We start from the raw sequence: 22417 nt of genomic DNA, 5'->3' as shown, positions 1-22417 counted from the left end.
GAACTTTGTGGTCCATGCAAGGTGTCTCTTCAATTAGAGTTGCAGTGCACCCTCGCCCTCAAGTATCAAAGCAATGCACAGGCACTCTCTCTAGGAACACTCTCATTAAAATGGCAATAATTTACTAGTATTATATGAATTAGTTACCTAGTCAAAATGGGAATGGATTAGCTAAATAGCATGCACATATGGATATATTTTGTTTAATATTTGCAGGTTCACTTGATGGCAGAGAAAAATGTCCCATCTCCCGCTGAAGTCCCCTTGGCAGGTTTTCTGCCTAGCAACTGGGCAGAAAACTGGACTGCCTGTATCAGACTTTGGAGCATGCACAGAACAGTGGTGCCTGTGTTGTGTTTGCTGGGCCTAGCTTCTCTTGCAACGTGCCTCAGGGCAGGGCTATGCTGAATTGTTGGATGGTGGCAACAACAACTGGGGGCACATTGTGAACTCCCTTGAATCCCCACACCCCACCTGCAGCTGACATAAGCAATACCACCTAACCCAAACCTTCTTGAAGAGGTGCTTTGTGAGGAGATCTCTGTGGAATAAAGGAGAATGCTAGACTGGCTTTTGATAAATAGGTTAAGAACAAAGTTAAAAGCAAGATGAAAGGACAGCTGATTACCTTGCTGATGTGGAACTCCAGCTTTCTCATATATCTTTCAATTGCTTTCATTTGCTGCAAAATAAATTAAAAATAATTAGAATGGGAAGAATGACAGGCAATTGAGATGAGCTGAACTGATTTGGCCTTTTTGCAGAACTGTCATATTCTCCTGTCAAACCAGTTTGGCATTCGGAAGGAACACTGCCTTTCCTTAAAGGTGAATACTTTTAATTTCATAGCAACCTTTTTGTAATTAATAATAGAATCATGTACTTGAAAGTAGATTATTTTCTAAAAGAAAATGTAAAAATCAGTGAGGGTTTAGACAAAGAGGGGCTTTTTCAGCCTTTTACCAGTTTCCTCAAAATATAGTAGTAGAACTATTACGAAGTCTGGGTCAAAAACTTGCTGAGAGCAATACTGAGTTCATACCGCAATCCTCAAACCACTTTCTCTGAAATAATTATTCTGGATTAAAAGTTGCAGTTGCAAAATGAATGAATAAGGACTGATTATGCCCATCCTTCTACTGTCTCCTTGCATAACTATAGCACAATCTGAAAGGTTCCCTTGCACAACTAATCTTATGGTCTGCTGCCACATAGACCGGGTTTAACATTTATTTTTGCAGATAAGTTGCAGATAGACATACCTTGTCTAGATCATACAGCACCCCCTGTAATGAATGAAATGAAAGGATTAATAGTTCAGTAGACATTCTCTCAAGTGCGATGCTGAATTGTTGTCTTGGGCCTTAAGCTAATTTAAGAAGGCAAGTTTTCCCTCCCCATGATGAAGCGACTTTTGTAGCTGGCCCTGAAATGTGTGGATAGATCATGAAGACTTCTAAAAGTATGCAACAACTTTTGGATTTTTTTTCATCACCGTATGCCTAGCAATGCTGGGTTTTCTGCAGCGCTGTTTGTGAGAGAACCACATGTGGCTTTGCACAAAACAGCAACTAGTAAAGAAAGAGTGAAACTGACCGAATGGATCTGCCTTGAGTGATGATGTGGATGGCAGCACGGAACAGTACCAAACAGTGTGGGTCAGGCACTACTTTGAGTCGGGGCCTTATTCAAATGTAGCACAGCTCCTAAAGTGTAATGCATTCCAGCGGTGAGATCATCTATCTGTGACAATTGCTACCGCATCATAAAATTACAATATCAGAGGGAAGGTTCTACCCAGACAGTACATTTTTAACATGTGGACACTTTAACACAAATGCCTCCTAGTCTGAAATCTTCGGTTGTGGAGACCTCATGGGGGGGCTGTACCACTTGCATTACGGCTACCTGAACCTCCTTACTGTTTTGAGTCCTACGACAAAGACATACCAGCCGTGAGTTTCTTTTCATGTCCTTTAGCTGAGCAGTCAACTTATCCAGCTCTGTTTGATGCACTTCCAGATACTCACTGCAAAGATAACAAAAAGCGAAACATCAGCCCTGTTACGTTTCAGTAATGAAGTGCCGATTGCTGATTTCTGTGGAAAGAAAAGCTGTTTTGCTAAGTTTTACTCTTGCCACGAACTGTTCAACCAAGTAAAGTTTGCTTAATTAACAGTGCAATCCTGTCTACTCAGAAGCATGTCCTACTGAATTCAGTCAGACTTGCTCACAGGAGTGTATAGGATTGCAGTCTTAGAGAGCAGTCTATCCCCCCTTCAATCTACTACACTGGCTGAACAGTTTTTGGATGCAGCTGAGGTTTCCCTCTGTACCAGATTTTCTGGGCTTCACTGGTGGGGATGTGGGCAGTGCCTTCACCACCATGGAAGTCCCTGTTGTATCTGCCAAAAATGTGGGCAAGTGAAAGCTAAAGTCGGCAGTATGCTCCCACCATGGTAGGCAGAGAAAGAGTGAAGCTGGTCTGGGTAAGGATCTGCACAATCTTCAATCAGAAGATGATGGGATGCTTTCATTCTTCTTACCTTTAAAAACATTTTATAGTCAGGGGGCAGCTGGCCAGACATGCATACGGCTTGTGATGCTCATTTTATTATTATTTTAACATTAAATTTATACTCTCCTTTTCAATAACAAAAGTATGCTCAGGTATTATGCTTTTTAATCAGCACTGGCAAGCTGTTTTGTGTTTGTTTGTTTCTCTCTCTTAATAATAAAGAAAATGTAAATGCAATTGTAAAGCACATGGTGAGTGTGTGCACAAAGAGAACTGTGAACTTCACAACTAAAGTAATACACACAGCTATCTAAAGTCACCCACCCCCTCACCCCAAGTAAGCCCATTAAGTCCAGCATCTAAAATCACCCAGCTGTACCACTGTGGCTAAACATCTAAAGGTTCTGCAGATCTGCCCTGAGCTGCTAAGAGGAGAAGCAGGAACTCCTTGCTTTTGGGGAGCTGATAAACCTATCTTTGACATCAGAAGTTAAAGTCTTATTCACTCCAGGGGGGCAACAAGTTGTTCTTCCACAGAGCAGTAAAGACAGTTTTAGTGCTGCTCCAGACTTATAAAAGCTCTTACTCCAGTCCATTCTTTAAGGCCCTGTAAACCTCCTCCATCCTTTCAGGCTGAGGCTCTTTAGCAGCGCTGTTACTCTTGTGTCCCAGATTGTGCATCTTCTTCACTTTTGCCTGGGGTTTCTTGAGCACAGAGGAATTTTCAATAAAGGAGTTACACCTGCAAAACGAACATTAAAGGGGAGCAAGGGGTGGAAGAAAAGGTATAAATCGTGATTATCTGGTTATCTCAAAGGAGCATCGCCTAAGGAGCTTTCCCTAACTTAATCTTTACTGACTCAAAGAAATCTGCTTACTGTGCTGCCTGCCAGAGGAGGAAAAGTTTATGGGTTAATAGGTCTGAGCAAACATGACATTCTATCAGCACCTGATATTCCACTTGCAGAAATGTGCATTGCCGCTGAATTTGATTTAATTCTTTTGATTTATTTAGACCTGCAGTGGGTCCCCTTGCAAAGGCTCAGTGTGAGTAACAATAGATTTAAAATGTACCATGCAATGAAACTAAATAGAAGAAGAGAAGGGCAGGTTATTGCACTGTGGATCTTTCAGGTCGTTAACCACTTTGATTCATATTTAGGCAGGATGTAATTAATATTAAACAAAGGCACAATCCAAACGAGCTAAGCAGCTTGCTCTCTGTCATTTTAATGGAGCTCTTGCAGGAGACTGCCCTGGTGGCTTAGGGCCTTAACTCAAGTCAACCTGCAATTTGCTCATGGTAGATGTTCTTTGCCTTTATGCTTTGTATGCATACGGAAAATGTTAATATCAAGTAAAGACTATAAATAAAAAAGCAACCTGCAACAAGTTTAACCCTGGCCACAGAAGCCACCTTAAATGGGGGGAGGGGAGTTCTGCAACATTGCTGAAAAAGTTAATGTGTAATAGCCATCTATCCCTAAGCATCATTAATACCAGAACATTACTATATGTCATGTAAACTGCAGATGATATTCAGCTATAGAGACAAAAGGGGCACAGAAACACAGGATGGAGACAGGGACAACTTCAAATTTGAGAGGGCCCTCAGCTAAGCACCCTCTGACGGGTTTCTGCCTCCATCAGTGGGGCCTGGTGGCCAGCATAGCTTTGGCAGCACCAATGTTTTGTTTATGTCCTCCATTTTCAGTTCCCACAATTTCCTCCATATAGTGCTGCCTTTGGCAGTGTGGACATTGTGGTGTTGTGGTAGCTAGACCCAGATGCTCAGCACTGCCCAACAATGCCAGGTTGCTGACTTTGATCCTAGGAAGAGGAGGAAAAACGGGCTGCTGCCTACGCTTGACTTCTTGCTCCAACCCTGGCCTACACTGCTACCTGTTTTAAAATATATGTGTTAATTTCCATATTCTGGCCTTGTGGTGCTGAGTGCGCACTGTCTTGAGAAATATTGCTGCAAACAGCATGTCTGAACCTACTAAGGCAGCAAAGAGAATTCATGAAGCAGTTAAGATTAAACTGGCTCTAAAGCAAATCAGACAATTTGACACATCTGTAAGGGAAAGAAAGGGCTAGACCCTGACTGCATTCCCTGTGGAATGGTTTCCTTTGTTTTCTTATGACTGTGTGCAACCGCTTCCCATCACCCACCCTCAATTGCGAAGCCGATGAAAAACCTTTCTGAAGTCTTAAAAGACATGATAGGTCAAGGAGATAACCTTTGGTAAAGCCAGAGCTGTTTTCTGTTTGCTTAATTTAAATTTCACCACAGTCAGGTCCATAACTGAGGCATCCTTTGCAATAGATAACAAAGGGATAACAACAACAGACCCCAACAAAGCTTCCCACCAACTATTTACAAGCTGAAAGCCTGGCTTTGGAGCTGCTACTTGCCTTGATCTTCTTTCCTGGAGACCGCTGAAGCCAGCAAAGGATTGACTTCTAATAATCCCATTAGGGCCTCCAGGGGAGAACGAGTGTGATCCTACTGACATGATTTCTGGGAATCTGGAAGATATTCCTGCAAGGTAAGAGTAAGGAGGTCAGGTGCAATGTCAAGTTACAGGCAGGTTTAAGATACAGCTTCCCAAACTACAGCTTCAGGAAAATAAAAGGTAAATTAACTACGCGACTCGTGAGATCATTAAAGATATTCAAGTCTCTAAATACTAAAGTTGCATTTTCTTTCAGCAACAAGAACTCCCATTTTAGGACCAGAGGTATCTCTGTAAATAGGAGTCTGAGAAATGTATCCCTTTATTTCATAGAATCATAGAATCATAGAATCATAGAATCATAGAGTTGGAAGAGACCACAAGGGTCATCGAGTCCAACCCCCTGCCAAGCAGGAAACACCATCAGAGCACTCCTGACATATGGTTGTCAAGCCTCTGCTTAAAGACCTCCAAAGAAGGAGACTCCACCACACTCCTTGGCAGCAAATTCCACTGTCGAACAGCTCTTACTGTCAGGAAGTTCTTCCTAATGTTTAGGTGGAATCTTCTTTCTTGTAGTTTGTATCCATTGCTCCGTGTCCGCTTCTCTGGAGCAGCAGAAAACAACCTTTCTCCCTCCTCTATGTGACATCCTTTTATATATTTGAACATGGCTATCATATCACCCCTTAACCTCCTCTTCTCCAGGCTAAACATGCCCAGCTCCCTTAGCCGATCCTCATAAGGCATTGTTTCCAGGCCTTTGACCATTTTGGTTGCCCTCCTCTGTACACGTTCTAGTTTGTCAGTGTCCTTCTTGAACTGTGGTGCCCAGAACTGGACACAGTACTCCAGGTGAGGTCTGACCAGAGCAGAATACAGTGGCACTATAACTTCCCTTGATCTAGATGCTATACTCCTATTGATGCAGCCCAGAATTGCATTGGCTTTTTTAGCTGCCGCGTCACACTGTTGGCTCATGTTAAGTTTGTGGTCAACCAAGACTCCTAGATCCTTTTCACATGTACTGCTCTCAAGCCAGGTGTCACCCATCTTGTATTTGTGCCTCTCATTTTTTTTGCCCAAGTGCAATACTTTACATTTCTCCCTGTTAAAATTCATCTTGTTTGTTTTGGCCCAGTTCTCTAATCTGTCAAGGTCGTTTTGAAGTGTGATCCTGTCTTCTGGGGTGTTAGCCACCCCTCCCAGTTTGGTGTCATCTGCAAATTTGATCAGGATGCCCTTGAGTCCATCATCCAAGTCGTTGATAAAGATGTTGAATAAGACCGGGCCCAAGACAGAACCCTGTGGCACCCCACTAGTCACTCTTCTCCAGGATGAAGAGGAACCATTGATGAGCACCCTTTGGGTCCGGTCAGTCAGCCAGTTACAAATCCACTGAGTGGTAGCATAGTCAAGACCGCATTTTACCAGCTTCTTTACAAGAATATCATGGGGCACCTTGTCAAATGCCTTGCTGAAATCAAGGTAGACTACATCCACTGCGTTCCCTTCATCTACCAGGCTTGTAATTCTGTCAAAAAAATGAGATCAGGTTCGTCTGACATGATCCATTTCCATGGATTTCCCCCCTTCTTTGACTCCTTTGCTCTCAGACACCCACGGAAAGTCTGCTGTGTCTCAGAGATCTTTGTGTTCCAAACAAAGCTGTGTGCATGCAAACAGAACTTTGTTTCTTGCTCCTGAAAAATGAATTGGGCAAATGAACATGGATTATAGTACAGTGGTACCTTGGGTTAAGAACTTAATTCGTTCTGGAGGTCCGTTCTTAACCTGACACTGTTCTTAACCTGAGGTACCACTTTAGCTAATGGGGCCTCCCTCTGCCGCCGTGCTGCCACCGCACGTTTTCTGTTCTCATCCTAAAGCAAAGTGCTTAACCCGAGGTACTATTTCTGGGTTAGCGGAATCTGTAACCTGAAGCGTCTGTAACCTGAAGCGTCTGTAACCTGAAGCATCTGTAACCCGAGGTACCACTGTACTAGGCTAGCACATGTGTACTACTGACTTGGTGTATGACTGGTCATGGGAATGTAAAGTCCAATGTGCTTTATTGTTCTAGCTTGTACAAAAGTCTACATCCATTTACTAATTATATTGCTTCCCCACCCCTGTCAAAAGTACAGTGGTACCTCGGGTTACATACACTTCAGGTTACAGACTCTGCTAACCCAGAAATAGTACTTCGGGTTAAGAACTTTGCTTCAGGATGAGAACAGAAATTGTGCTCCGGCGGTGTGGCGGCAGCGGGAGGCCCCATTAGCTAAAGTGGTGCTTCAGGTTAAGAACAGTTTCAGGTTAAGAATGGACCTCTGGAATGAATTAAGTACTTAACCCGAGGTACCACTGTAAATGTGATCGAATCAAATATGAGGAATATTTGGGGCAACTGTCTGCATGAGTAGAAAAATGATTATCTGTATCAGAAATGAAACTGGGAGATTACTGCCAGAGCCCTACAAGCATCTTCATTCAGAGGAGAAAGAAGCACCAAAAACGAAGAGAAGTGTGGGTGCATTTAGAGGCTGGAAAGGTAGAATATTATCAGTGTGGTAATTCAGGAACCATAAGTTAAAGTATGCAAACTGATTAACAAAAACTCTTTTTCAGTAATTAGGAAAGCAGACAATTTTTGCTCTTTAGTCAGAAGCTCTGAATTATGGCATTAATACAAAATTGTGTCTTACATCCAAATACTATGCATGCTTATTCAGAAGCCTCGTGTATTTCACCAAGTACTTATTGGTGCTGCTGAAAAACAACATCTTGAGCTTAAATGTTTAAAGAACTAAAAAGTACATGAAGAAAATTCTGTATCTGATTATTTTAAAGATCAAGGTACCTGAGCCATACCAGGAGGAAATTTATAAACTTTGGAATAAAATCAAAACTCTTTCCATGCCTTAGTACCTCAGAGCTTCCCTTATTATAATAATTCAACAAAACTGAATTATTGTGCCCTTGAGAAAAATTTCCACTGAAACACAACAGCGAACTTACTGACTGTTTTATTAAAGTTCCCTATTTTTATTTTTTTATTTTGAGGCTTTCCTCCTTCTCTCTCTCTCTCTCTCTCTCTCTCTCTCTTTCTCTCTCTCTCTCTGGTATGGGACTGTCCTCTTTCTCTCATTTATCTATATCAGCACAGCAGCAGAGTGTTGAACTTCTTCAGCTCCCATCTAAGTAAAACAAATGCTTAAAATCAGGACCAAATACAGGTTTCTGGGCCCTGCACAAAGTGAAACTATTGATTGCACCTGAGAGCAAAGGAATCTGAATTTCTCTCAGATCTAGGAAGCTAGAAATGAAACGACAGCTCCGTTATCTTAATGTGCATTGACATCATTTTGCAAAATGAGATATTCTACTTTTGTAATTGATTTAAAAATAAATAAATTAAAAAATAAAATACGATTTACGCAGTTATTAGCCCCATACTCCAAATGGGTTCAAAAGGCGAAGCAATGGGAAGGTGGGAATTACAGACTGATAACTGTTGACTTTGCCTAGGTTATGTTAGAGGAGTTACGAACCTTGAGGATGAACTTAAGAGATTGCTATTAAGGAAAGAGCTCAGAAACAGTGGCAGGCATATGGGGTTCAGTGGCAAAAACATTATACAGCACATCAGACAGCAGAAGGATAGCAAAGACTAGTGTTAATTATGAGGAGTTCATTTACATATGATGAGCTGCTTCTTAGTCAAAAGCCTCATCCTGTCAAAACAAAATAACACACTGCCAAGTTAATATATTCCATCAGGTCCTTGTTAATGCACACAGGAGTAAAAAAACCCCAAAACTCTGTCATTGTGGAATGCATATGTGTGCCAATCTCAAGCAAGATAAATCATGCTTCCAGCAAATTTAAAGAGATTTTTCACTAATCACAATTAGAAGAAGAAGGGAACTTAAAATTCTGGTGACCAGACTGATTAAACTATTAGGGTTACCCAAGAACAAACCTTGGCTACAGCTCATGCTCCCCCCCCCCCCGCCGCCAAAGCGGGGAAATCCATGGACCCTGGTTTGGATGGAATGCTAAGCCAAACCTTGGCTTGGCTCTAGGTAGCACAGCAGCAAGAGGGCTGTGGAGGAGTGAAGTGGTTGCAATTTCTGCTGTGAGCACCTGCATGCATTGCTCACACATTCACACTTAGCTCCCCCTGCATCACCCCTCCCCTCTCCATCAGTGCCAACAACCCTTTACAAAACATTGAATCCAGGAGACAAAGAAAAATATAACACCACAAGTATTTTCAAGACTGCACTGCACATTTTACACACTGACACTTATGCACTGGGTTTTCTACTCAGACTAATTTTGAATGTGTGTTAGAAGACACTGCATGCTAATACAGGACTTGTTTAAGCTAGGGTGTGTACTCTAGCACAAAGGTTGCACACCATTAAAAGCATCTGTAGCTCATGAAAAATACATTTGCTCCCTGACTTCCTTATGCAAAAGCAACTGCAGCTAGTTACAAATTCCCATTGACCTTAGTGGATGTAAAGTATCACCAATACTATAAATGCCATTTCCTTTGGAACCCTGCAACTCCTTATAAAGCTGAAATCACCAATGATGATATGAAAGAGAACACATTCAAGAAGGCTGCAAAAGATGCTAAATGGTTTAAGGAAGAATGATAGTTTTTAACATTGGGAAGAAATGCTGAATAATGTTGGGGTTTTTTTCATTCTGCATGATCCTCAGGATGGATTCACTATGAAGGGAAAGTAATTCTTCACCCAACACACAGCTGAATTATGCAATTTGCTACCACAAGATGTAGTAATGACTAACAGCCTGGATGGCTTTGCACAGGGGATTAGAAGAATTAATGGAAGATAAAGGTATCAAAGGCAAGTAGCCATGATGGTGGTATATCACCTTTAGCATGAGAGGCAGGGCACGTCTAAATGCAAGGTGTTGAGAATCAGAACTGGGGACGGTTCTGTTGCACTGTGGGTTAAACCACAGAGCCTAGGACTTGCCGATCAGAAGGTTGGCGGTTTGAATCCCTGTGACGGGATGAACTCCCATTGCTCGGTCCCTGCTCCTGCCAACCTAGCAGTTCAAAAGGACATCAAAGTGCAAGTAGATAAATAGGTACCGCTCTGGCGGAAAGGTAAATGGCGTTTTCGTGTGCTGCTCTGGTTCGCCTGAAGCGGCTTAGTCATGCTGGCCACATGACCCAGAAGCTGTACACCGGCTCCCTCGGCCAGTAAAGTGAGATGAGTGGCGCAACCCCAGAGTCGGTCACGACTGGACCTAATGGTCAGGGGTCCCTTTACCTTTACCTGTTGCACTTATGTCTCTTGGCAGGCTTCCACAGACATCTGGTCAGCCAAGGTGAGACAAGGATGCTACAATAGATGGGCCTTTGAGCTCTTGTTATGTTCTGATGAATGACTTTCTATAAAATAAATCCCAAAATTGCTGCCCTCCTGATATATTTAAGTATCATTTATGATGCATGTGAAACCCACAAAATAAAATTTTAAAAAATGTAGAGGGACAGCTTTCATTTGGATCAGTTACATCAGGATAGAAATAGGCAGGCTTTTGACTTACACAGAACTATTCGTTAGGCAAAAAGAAAGGGTTGTGGGTGACACAGTGTGACATGAAGAGCTAGGCCAGTCATGTATATATTTTTTATTTTGTCAGTAACTTCTGACAATAGTGGCCTAGTATCTTTTTCAGTTCAAATTGATGAGCAAGAAGTTGCATATTACTGTAACGGCTCGAGAACATGTTATCTGAGTTCAGCACGTTGTACTTTATATTAAGAGTGATGCAACATTTGAACTGGGAACCATGACACTGTAAAAGAGGTAGCAACTAAGTGCATTCATTCAAAGAGTCAGCATACAGCCCTGCACCTAACTCCCAGGGTTTCTGCAAAGATTAAAATAGAAATTGGCATTTGGTTGCTCTTTGACGTGATGTAAGGACAGAATGGACATTCAACCTTTACTTATATAAAGCAAATATATTTTTAGTATCAGGCAGATTTCAAAAATCCCTGTGTGTGTGGAGAAGGGCTTCCAAGTGGTTTTTAGGATATCTAAACTCACCATAAACAAAGGCACCAGGAACTAAGAGCACAAACAAGAATAAAAGAAAAAGACCAACATTTACATGCAAAGCTCATTCATAACAGAGGTCATGCTAGCAATGGGATAAAACCAACTATCCAATGAAGTAGTTCCATTTGTGCAGTGGGATTTTCTCTCCCACTGCATTATCTCTGCATTCAGCCTCCAACCTCCCCAAATCTGCTCTAGAGGGTTGAGGAAAGCCCCAGAACCCATTTAGGGGACATGTGGGTGCAAGTAACCCATAATTCTTGGATTCCTTAAAAATCAGAATTAATCCAGATTTGACTAAACTGTGCCAAACATGGGAATCTCTGGGCTCAGTTTATGCTAACAAGGAAGACTAGCCTGGCAGAGCTCGCTGAGTGTGGGTGGTGAAGAGGACAAAAGATGATGATGGCCAGCCATTAACCCATTGACGAAAGCTATCAACAGGACAAAAGATGCTGCTGGACACAGAGGGGGCAGACCCAGCCAGTTGGGAGGGAGTAGTTTCCAGGGATACAGTGGGTGATGAGGTAAGCAAACAGGAAAATGTGTCCTTTTTGCAAGCTGGAGAGGTGGGAGGCCAGAGCACAAGGCGGACAGTCTGTTTATGCTATTGCGAGGGCTAGACATGTTCTTTGGGGTCTCTTGGAATCCTTGGCAGGAACCGGATTTTTTGGGTTGTGAAAGCTCTGCACTCTCTCCATCTAGACAAGGGTTGTATGTATGTGTAAATAAACCACGTATCATAAACACCCCAGACTCTGTGGTGCCTCATTGTCCCCAAAGAGAACACAGACCCTGGTAAGTGCAACTGCAACCCCTGGAATCCCACACTGCTCATGGAGATTGGAGTGGAGTGTTAACACTATCTATTAAACCGCAATCCAAAACCAGAACAAGTCATGTTCCAAACACCTGGACAAACCAAAACATCTTGAGCCTTTGCTAAAAGGTGTCCACCTTTGTTAAAAGGTGTCCACTGTGGTGGGAAGACTGAATGCTACCTGAGAAGGAGTTCCATAGATGGAACATAATGAAACTGAGTCGGCAATTGCGCTTAGTTAGATCAGCATTTTAGAAATTAGGAATGAATTAGTTTAGATTTTGCCCTATTCAGGTTACCCTTCAATGCAGTCATGGGAAAATTTGGGCCTGCCAAATGTTGCTGAACTACAACTCCCCTCAGCTTCAGCAAGCATGGCCAATGATCAGGGATGATGGAAGCTGCAATTCAGCACACCTGCTCCAATGAAAGGTGCATGGTAAGTCTTTGCCTCTGGGACTTCAATTTGACCATTTTCTGCTGAATAAAGTTTGCTTCAAATCCATAATATGCCTCTGCTTCCTGGGGAAAATATTTTAATGCTTCATTTATATATATTTATCTTAAAGTGCTTGTGCATAAATTCTTGTTCTACAAAATATTTAACTTGAGGCTGAATGAACCACCCATAATGTGCCTTCTATATAGCAAAGTGTTGAATGAAGAAACCATTTTGTTTTGACAACAGAAAATGCTACAAAATTGTAACTAATGAATGATTGCAAATAGCAACTTGCCTAGTTGCCTATAATGAGTAAGGCATCATCTTAGATAGGATAATTTAAAATGTCTTGTGATGTGAACATGGGTCTTTTCTGCTAACCATAAGCTCTGCAGTTCGATAACTCTATGTATCTATACCTAGTACAACTGCTTACACAGAAAAACCAAAGCAGACTGTTGAATGATGCTGAACATGTTTAGATAGAAACTAAGAAACATTATGGGGGAAGGAATGTGCAGAGTGATTGTTCATGGGGAAAAATACACATACTGAGAAGACACTATTCTATGCATGCCTTTCTGTCTTTTGGTTTCTATGGCTGTATTTGAACTTGTGCTTTATTGTGACTGTGTTCAGCTGGTGAAGCTCTCTAAACTAGTTAAATATATTAATTCTGAGTTCTTTTTCCATCTCCACACGTCTGCTTTTAGTTAGCAGAGAGCCTGAGGACAGGATTTGTTTCGTGAATGGATTTGTATCCCCCTGCCCAAATGCTTTAATGTGATAAATTGAAGGGGCTCCACTGGTTCCATCACTTATGCAGATGTTTATGTTCTGTTGATTACAGACTAATTAGCAGAATTACAAATGTAAAACTCAGGGAAACAAAATCCTTCTGAGAGATTTGAAGAACTGAAAATGGTACACCCATTTACATTTACATACAATATAAACATCCTGAGCTGGTCAAATTCAGGTGTCTGCTACAGGTGAGGTATGTGCTCCTGGAGGTAATTCTAATAATAGTAATAATAATAGTAATAGTAATAAGTAATAGTAATAGTAGTAATAATAGTAATATAGTAATAAGTCAGGGACGCGGGTGGCGCTGTGGGTAAAACCTTAGTGCCTAGGACTTGCTGATCGCATGGTCGGTGGTTCGAATCCCCGCAGCGGGGTGAGCTCCCGTCTTTCGGTCCCAGCTCCTGCCCACCTAGCAGTTTGAAAGCACCCCTAAGTGCAAGTAGATAAATAGGTACCGCTTTATAGCGGGAAGGTAAACGGCATTTCCGTGCGCTGCGCTGGTGCTGGCTCACCAGAGCAGCTTCGCCACGCTGGCCACGTGACCCGGAAGTGTCTCCGGACAGCGCTGGCCCCCGGCCTCTTAAGTGAGATGGGCGCACACGACTGGCCCGTACGGGCAGGGGTACCTTTACCTTTACCTTTAATAAGTAAATAAAAATTTAAAAAATGTCCAGTAGCACCTTAGAGACCAACTAAGTTTGTTCTGGGTATAAGCTTTCGTGTGCATGCATCAGACCAACACGGCTACCTACCTGAATCTAGTAACAGTAATAGTAATACCCTGCCCATGTGGCTGGGTTGCCCCAGCCACTCTGGGCAGCTTCCAAACACATATAATTTTCTCATCTACATGAACAGATGGGCCAAAATTCCACATGTGGAAAGAATACCTATACAGGAGCTTCAAATGCACCCTGGTATAGCCTTAGGTCTCTGGTTTGAAGAGATCAGATCAAACTGATAATGTCGTTAAGGAGACAGATGTTGGACTAAGCTCTGAAGTGAGCACAGAAGACCTGAAGATTACCCAAGGAACAAAATCACAACACAAAGAATAACAACTGAGTGACATTCATTCTGCTCTTCTTCAGCAACAGCACATTTGTTGTCCAAAACAGTAGATGACACGTTCCTTCAGGAAAGATTTATCATATCATATTTGAAGAGGAACAAAAGATACCTTACCATTAGCCAGAAACCGTACCATCGCCTTCAAGGATCCCCAAAGCAAACCTACTTCCTTGAAGGAAAGGCCACAGAGCTGAGACACACTGGCTTATGCAAGTTACCAGCATCTGTGTCCTTTTCAGTAAATCTTTAATAAGAAGTAGAACAGGTTTGAGAGAAGATCTTTCATTCTTTTGAACTTTTCCACTGCTGCCATTTGTGTGTCAGGAATGCTGTCACTGCGATTGTAGAGGGGCCCTAAGCTTATAGAATGATAAATCTAAGTTTGCAACCTTCAAGGCGCCTTAACAGCTGCTGGAAAAATTAGAAACAATTTTGCAAAATCAAATGTGATATGCTGCTATGGGAGTCATCCACAGCTTTAGGGCTATTCCAGTCATGTATACCTTGCATTGAATTGTGCCTGTTCCTTTCAGGATTCCCCTGATGTTTTTTTCCTCCCCACAGCAACAAATACCATCCATGCAACAGATTTTGATTGCCAGGAGACATTTGCACATAGTGCAAAGCTGCAGTCCTGCACATACTCATCTGAGAATAAGCCTCATTGAATATAATGAAAGTTACTTCTGAGCAAACATGCATTGCAAGTTGTTTTACCTCTACTTTTTTACTTGGCTGAATTGACTAATCCATTTTGGTTGATTTTACAGCAGATGCTCCAGTCATGTGTTTCTGGCCAGTGTTAATTGGGAAGGGCCATGTCAATGGCAAAAATCAATAGTCCATGCAGGAGGACTCAGGTTCAGTTCTTGGGGTCTCCTATGAATTTCAGGCTTCTGTCTGAAATTCTGAAGACCCACTGCCAGTAAGTGTAGAGAACAAACAGGGGTCACCAACCTTTTTGAGCTGTGGGTACATTTGGGGACCTGTGGAAGAGTTGTGGGCACCACATTAAAACACACAAACAAACCAGTCATACATACATGCATGCACGCTCATTCTTTGCCATGGCCTTTGGTCTATGTGGGGCACTGCAAGACTCCATCTTGTCTCCCATGCTTTTTATTGTTTACATGAAGCTGAAGGATGAGGCCATCTGGAGATCTGGGCTGAATGTCATCACTATGCCAGTATCACTCAGATTTATTTCTCGTTTCCATCCTTCAATCTCAAAACATGGTAGACACCCTGGACTTCCACCTGAAGCTTGTACTGGAGTGCATGGCAATGAACAAAATGGAAGTACACTTTGTGAGATATCCAGTGGTTTTGGTGTAAATGTATAACAAATAAATAATGAAGCAAGAGCTTACACTGGGGTGCATTAATCATCCTTCTCTATAAGTGTTTTGTCCATGGGTACTCATGTACTTTTGGTCATCATAACATACTTTCTATGCAACTGTATCCACGATGAGGGCAAATGTCTGTGAGCCTGAGCCCAAAGGAGATTATGTGGAGACCACATTGAACCAGCGCTTGGTCTTGCTGTTTTAACTTCTACATACATAAACTAGAAATGCAAGTCAACCTAAATCTTACTGCAATAAATAAGAGCTCTAGACACTTCATGGCTCCTAGATGTCGCAAATGGCTTCAGAACTGGGTAATAATGAGTCTGGTCTTATTATTTAAATTTCTGCATTTACTTCAAGTTGACAGTTGGCCTTCAAATCTGTCCTTATTCATTGCATTATATGCGCTCGTGTGTGATGTACAGTCATGGTTTAAAAAAATAAGATTGCATTAATGGTGCCACCCAGTGGGCTATATGCCAACTTAACTACAGTGGTATGTGGAGCTGTGTCTGAGGCAAGTGGCATTGTGATGACTGAAATGGGTCTAAGATAGTGTGTGTGAGGTGTCTTCAGTCCTACTATGACCCTGTGTGTTATCATCCATTATCATCCACTCAACAGCTTCCATAATACTTAAGCAACTTGAGCAGCAATGACTGTTGTTCCCAGTTTGATATATGATTCAGCCAAAGCATTTTCTGAAACTTTACCACAGAAGCAAAGTACTGGATCTGGATATAGAAAACAGTGGGTGTAGTAGAGGCAATTCACACAATCAATTTTTCCATATGAGAACAATTCCAACAAAATACGTTCATTTTGTGGAAGTACAATATTTGAAGTTACATATATGGCCAGTAGCTACTCCTATGACAGCTGCTTCTGGAACAGATGGTCCCAGAATCACAGGAGTTTCTGTCAAGAACATGTGTGACAGGAACACACAGATTACAAAAAGGTGGCCAGTTTTCTCGCTGCTTGTTCTGCATCAGTATTATAATGCCACAACTGATGGCATTGCCAATATACAAGTGTCTGGGGCTCTGAAGATTATTTCCTGATCACAGCTCTCACTCAACAGGTACAGAAAAAAAGTAAAATATGGAAACAATAGAGGAACATTAGCTGTGAAGACGGGGAAAGGAGGTGCAACCATGAAGGGAGCAAAATCTTTAGGCCATTTTTCCCAAGAGGAGAATTGCACTTTGGGTGTAAATGCTAATGCATGCGAATGTTAACAGATTTAGCAGCCAGTGCATGTGTAAAATAGAGCTGATTTGCATACAGATTGAGGAGGAAAAACCAGGGTGTGACTGGATCAGCAGCTGACAAGAGAAACCAAGATAAGGCATTCTTTGAAAAAGTGACTATCTCCTAGTTTTTACTGTCCTAGAAACTAAACAGATCAAACGATCAAATCTTGGGCCATACCCGAGACGAATAAAAGGATGAATGGGGGATATATTATCCCTTTCTTATGCTTTTGCCACATTTGCATAATTTGCTTGCTAATCAGGCATTAAAGAATTGAATTATGTGTGTGCTGGCTGCTTATTGTGTCACTGACATTTAGCCTGATTTAATGATATTGCTTCAGGTTGAAGATGATGAAGTTGGACTTCTTTGCTTGTGTCAGGAAAACGAAACCAACATTTTAAGCTCTGGCTTGCGCTGGCAAAGGAAGAATCAGTATTCCCAGGCTTACCAGTATACAACACACTCTCAAGCCCAAGACTTGTTAAAAATATGGGTGGGGTGTTTCTTTATCTCTTTTACTGTTCCTCATTTTGCAGGTCACAGTTCCTCTTTACAGAGTCTGGATCAGGGAGAAGCATAAAAAGAAACAATTAAATATATTGCTGCTATTACTGAATACTGTGGTAACAGCCTATGAAAGAAGCAAGACAGGAACCCTAAAACACCTAAGTTTCATTAAAAGCTAATGGGAATTAAGACACATAAACTGAATCACTATAGCCTTTTATAATGTAACTAGCTAGATTTTGGGTTTTAATTTTCAGTGGCAAGTGCCACTGAAGATAAGATTGGGTCCTTGATTCAGTAATTATGCTCAAGCCTGTTAATTTAAAAGCAACACACTCCATTTGAATTGCAGATTTACAAAAGCCTTCAAGTTTAAGAGGCTGGCACCATATTCTGCACATCACGGGATTAGTAATCACTTAAATCTTTTCAATATAGAGACATAAGGATAAACGAAGCTTGGATTAACCAGATCTGACAGCATTCGTTATCACTGAAAGACAAAAGTAATTATCATTTATCTCCTTTCCTTGCTTACATTAAATCTGTATGAATTAATAATAACCACTTCTCCCCCTTTCTCTCTCTGACCACATTCAAGCTTCGTTCTAAGCCATTTTGCTCCTCTCCTCTCCCTGCCCCACCCCCAATAGTGCACAGAGGAAACAAACCACAACCCTTGGCTTAGTGTTATATCTAAACCAGAAATCATGGTTTGTATGGCTCCAACAAGACACTATCCATCAGCAAGAACAAGCACTAAGGAAGGGATAATGGTTTGTTTCATTTGTGTACTAACAGGGTGGAATGAACAGAAGCAAAGTGGGCCCAGTTTGTTCATGCTTACAAGGTTGTGTGACTATAGCTACATATACACACCTAAAATGTATTTTTTGGATTATCAAAAGTAGGACAGATCTTGAAAGCTTCAGCAAAAGAGAAAAATTATATGGAAAATATTGTTGGATTATCTTGGGAGAGGTTTGGGGCCATTATATCACTGTTGTGGCCCCATAGCATGGTGGTCTGAAGGCACATTAGTGTTTGGATGAGAAAACATGAGGGAATCCTATGGATGTTTTCCTAAGTTCTGTAGAAGAAAGATGGAGTATATAAATTTAATGACAAATGAAGTGATAATAGTTTATTGCTCACTGCCTATATCTAACAGAGATCTTTTGAGTGGTTTAAACCTCGACCTATTTAGATTCCTGAAAAAAATATGACAGCATGACATCCTGGTCAAACAAAACAGCAAAAATACATCCTGCTCATTCCTGCACCACTTAAGGCTACAAACAAGGTGGTATATTTCACCCAAAAGATATTTCAGTTCCCTGAATATAGAAGGACTTCTGAACAAGTTGTTTAGATGAAAAAGCCTGATGCAAATCACAGGCTTGGTTGAGTGTGCTATATAATCTTCCAGGTACTTATTTTGCTATCTGGGACTAGTGTATCACACCAAGAGACAATTTTCTAGACAGACAGAGGATGGGGGGAGAGGCAACACTTAACTTTGCTGAAATTAAAATATCCTGTATTTGCCTCATTGCATCTCCCCCTGTGGGCTCACGATCTGCCTAAATCCAAGTTTATCGTGCTCTAACATATTGTAATCAGTTTGGATCAGGTTTCCCAATTTCTAATCTAGCCTACATGAATAATTGGGAGCATATAGCTCCCCAGAGGTATACGGGTGGCACTGTGGGTTAAACCACAGAGCCTAGGACTTGCCGATCAGAAGGTCGGCGGTTTGAATCCCCGCAACGGGGTGAGCTCCCGTTGCTCGGTCCCTGCCCCTGCCAACCTAGCAGTTCGAAAGCACGTCAAAGTGCAAGTAGATAAATAGGTACCGCTCTGGTGGGAAGGTAAATGGCGTTTCCGTGTGCTGCTCTGGTTCACCAGAAGCGGCTTAGTCATACTGGCCACATGAGCTGTACGCCGGCTCCCTTGGCCAATAAAACGAGATGAGCACTGCAACCCCAGAGTCTGTCACAACTAGACCTAATGGCCCAGGGGGTGGGACTCTTCAGGCATCCATCTCACCATGATAATGGATTTGTGCTATGAGACTTTCTATCACTGTGACTTCACTGATCTGTGAACCAGGATGCCAGAACAGAGTGTCTGGATCTTGAGCTGATCCCAGTTTACCATCTTTCATTGTCTGAGCCATCTGCTGGCCAATGAATAGAAATAGCAGGTGCCTACCTAATCAAACCTTATTAAGTTAGGTATGGAAAACTGAGCAATTATTACAGCCCATCTATAACATAAATTCAAAGGGACATATAACATGCAGGGGCAGACTTTGATAATCTTTCATAACATGGCACCCTGTGTAAGGCCAAAATTTAGTGCCCCCAAATGGATCTTCTCAATTATGGATCTTCTCAATATTGCACTCCCTCATCTTGTCGCCCTGTGCGGGGGAACAGCCCACACCATCCAAAATCTGGTGCTGATCACAAGGACTGTGTAGTTATTACTATATGGTTATGGAGTTGTAAGACGCTGATGATGCATAGTCTCATTATGCATAGTAACCACAAGCGGAAATGCATATGCATAATCTTAAGTCTTTAAATATTTTGATAAACTATTGGATGATTTCTTCAGCAAAACAGAAGAGGGTGGAAGAAAATCATTCTGTGAGTTTTGCACAAGAGAAGCTTTGCATCTCTTCCTGAACTGATCTCACCTCTTCAGGCGGTCAGGATAACATTATACCTTTTTGATAATGGTGAAAATAAACTTTAAACATTGGCTTCGTTCACACATAATAGCAAGTCGGTGTTCAGTCATTCATGCATGAGCCTCAGCTTGGATACACTCTTCCTTTCCTCCCTTCATGCACTGTGAAAAACTTCCTCACTTCCTTGCTTGGGCAAAACACAGTTACCATTAACTGAACAGTAATTTGCACAAATCATACTTGGCTACAAATCAGAATTGGACATGGTGCGGTGAGGCAGCTAAGCGACTCAGTTATGAACCAGGAAGTCTCTGGCTCTCTTATCACCTCTGCCATGACATCTCTGGTGTTGGACTTAAGCAACTCACTTTCTTATGGCCTAGCAACTGCCTCCCCCATCTGCAATATGGGATAATAATACTAATGCAACTTATAGAGGTTTCATAAGGATTGCAACAGGGTGATGTATGTGAATCTCTTTTAACATTTGGAAGATCTTTATAAATGTTAAGAGTATGCATCATGCTAAGGTGAAACTATGTTTTTCTATTCTGATTTGCGCAAAACACAGTTTGGCTGTTAAGTGCAGACTTTGGTTTGCATAAACAAGGGAAGTTGAGCAAACATGACAGAAAAACCTAGAGTTGGTTGACCTTTTTAAAATATGTATATTAAAAAAAAGGCTGGGCACCCAAAGCCCCCTACAGTTCACTAAGAGAACCATGCAGTGAACATACCTTGAGGCTGACATTATAGCTGCTTCAGCAGAGCTACTGCACTTCCCATCTACTTTGAGGAATGCCTTGCCTTGCCTGTGCACGCTTGGAGGGCACTGCTGCATTCAGGTCCTTCATTGTCTATTTTCAGCTGGTATTTTTCGCTGGTTCAATGCCCACAAACACAAGGGGTCTATCTTGCAAACAGAACAGCTTAGCATGGCAAATGAAAAATAACCGCAACACACAAGCAGTTCACAAGTGAATGGTATTCTTTGCTTTGGCAGTTTGCAAAGTGTTCTCTCTGTGTCTGTCTCTCTCTGGTTCCATGAAATTTAATTTAATTTTAAAGTAAAGTTAGAAGTACAGGCAACAGAAGAGAATACACAGCAAGATCACTGAAGAAATAACTCACTGATTACAATCCTTAGTATACAATGGATATGCTTGTGGGATGACTACAGCAAAAACAGCCTGAGGAAGAGCCTCCTTTTGGAAAGATTGGATAGGCAAGTTGTATAATGTGTGTGTGTGTGTGATAAGAATAATTGTCAGGAAACATATAGACATCTGGAGTTGATTAGAAACTAATCAAGAGTTTTGAGTTTCCACATAGAAAATAAACAGAAAACATGATGCCAAAATATCTGTTTTTAAATTAGGATTCCTTGTTTGCTGTGTTTGCTGAGAAAGTCTGTATATAATCATAGCCTTCCAGATTTTCTCTAATCCACAGTTTTGGAAGAAATGGCAGGCAAGTCCAATGCCCATCTTCTTTTTCAATTATTACAACTTCTCAGCTGCAAGTAGTCACTTGTGACAGTCATCCATTCTCCTTAACTCCTGTGGAAATGACACTGCTTCTTATCTAGAGTTCAGTGCAACAAGAAGCAATGAAGAAAAGGCTGCTGGTATAGGTACATGATCACAGTGTTAGCAGTTCCATTCAGCTTGATATAATATGAAGAGCTGTCAACATGTATGAATGATCATGTCCAAGGCTGTGCTTCTGATCTGTCACTCTGAGTGTTTTGTCCCCTGGGGCAGCAGACAGTGGAGCAATTGCAAAACAGGAACCACAATTTATGTAGATATAATAGCCAGGTTCAGGTTTACTTCAGGGCTTATTTTATTAATTATCATTATTATTGCCCACAGTCTCTTCAATGGGAGATCTTAAAGAGATCTTACTAGTATTACTGTTCCCAAGAATTATTGAGCAAGGACAGAAATGCCCAGGTTGGGACATCTGAATGCCAGTATAACGCTACAAGCTATTATTGCAATTTATGGTGTACTACTCTAGGTACTTAAATCCAGTGGTAGTAGAATAACCACCATTTCCCAGTGTTCAAAGTTATTAAGAGGAACAAACGTGTCTTCTTCTCACAGCAAGGGTGCTTTTCTGCCACTCAGAACAAAGTTCAGATTCCTTCATAGCCTGGTTATATTGGGAGAGGTTTTTGGAAGGAGATACTCAGAAAGCATGACCCTAGTTTTGCCATTAACTTTGTATGGATGCTGGTGCATGGTGCGCCAAACCTTCTCCAAAGTTACCACTCCCCTTATTGCCCTCCCCTCCATGCTACTGGGGGAATGTAGAGCAGGTGGTTCAAGGAAGAAGGAGGAGGAGGAGGAGGAGGTTCTT

At 41.7% G+C, this 22417-nt stretch overlaps 1 protein-coding gene across 5 annotated transcripts in view; it reads right to left on the bottom strand.

Annotated features, from left to right (window-relative positions):
• RIPOR2 (RHO family interacting cell polarization regulator 2) overlaps window positions 1–22417 on the bottom strand; it is a 105901-nt gene that overhangs the window by 35646 nt on the left and 47838 nt on the right. For all 5 annotated transcript variants that reach the window (XR_014513265.1, XM_083449154.1, XM_083449157.1 and 2 more), the window contains exons 2-6: window positions 4937–5063; window positions 3105–3260; window positions 1951–2029; window positions 1263–1286; window positions 629–682 (exon numbers count right to left, since the gene is read on the bottom strand). Coding sequence is in view for 4 of the 5 variants with exons in the window: in XM_083449154.1 (XP_083305280.1) it covers window positions 629–682; window positions 1263–1286; window positions 1951–2029; window positions 3105–3260; window positions 4937–5063 (440 nt within the window). In the remaining variant the exon portion in view is untranslated. The remainder of the gene's footprint in view (window positions 1–628; window positions 683–1262; window positions 1287–1950; window positions 2030–3104; window positions 3261–4936; window positions 5064–22417) is intronic.

This window comes from Podarcis tiliguerta (assembly GCF_965153285.1).
Source record: "Podarcis tiliguerta genome assembly, chromosome: 7".
In the NCBI taxonomy this organism is placed as follows: domain Eukaryota; kingdom Metazoa; phylum Chordata; class Lepidosauria; order Squamata; family Lacertidae; genus Podarcis; species Podarcis tiliguerta.
This window is presented reverse-complemented; position numbering and strand designations above follow the sequence as displayed.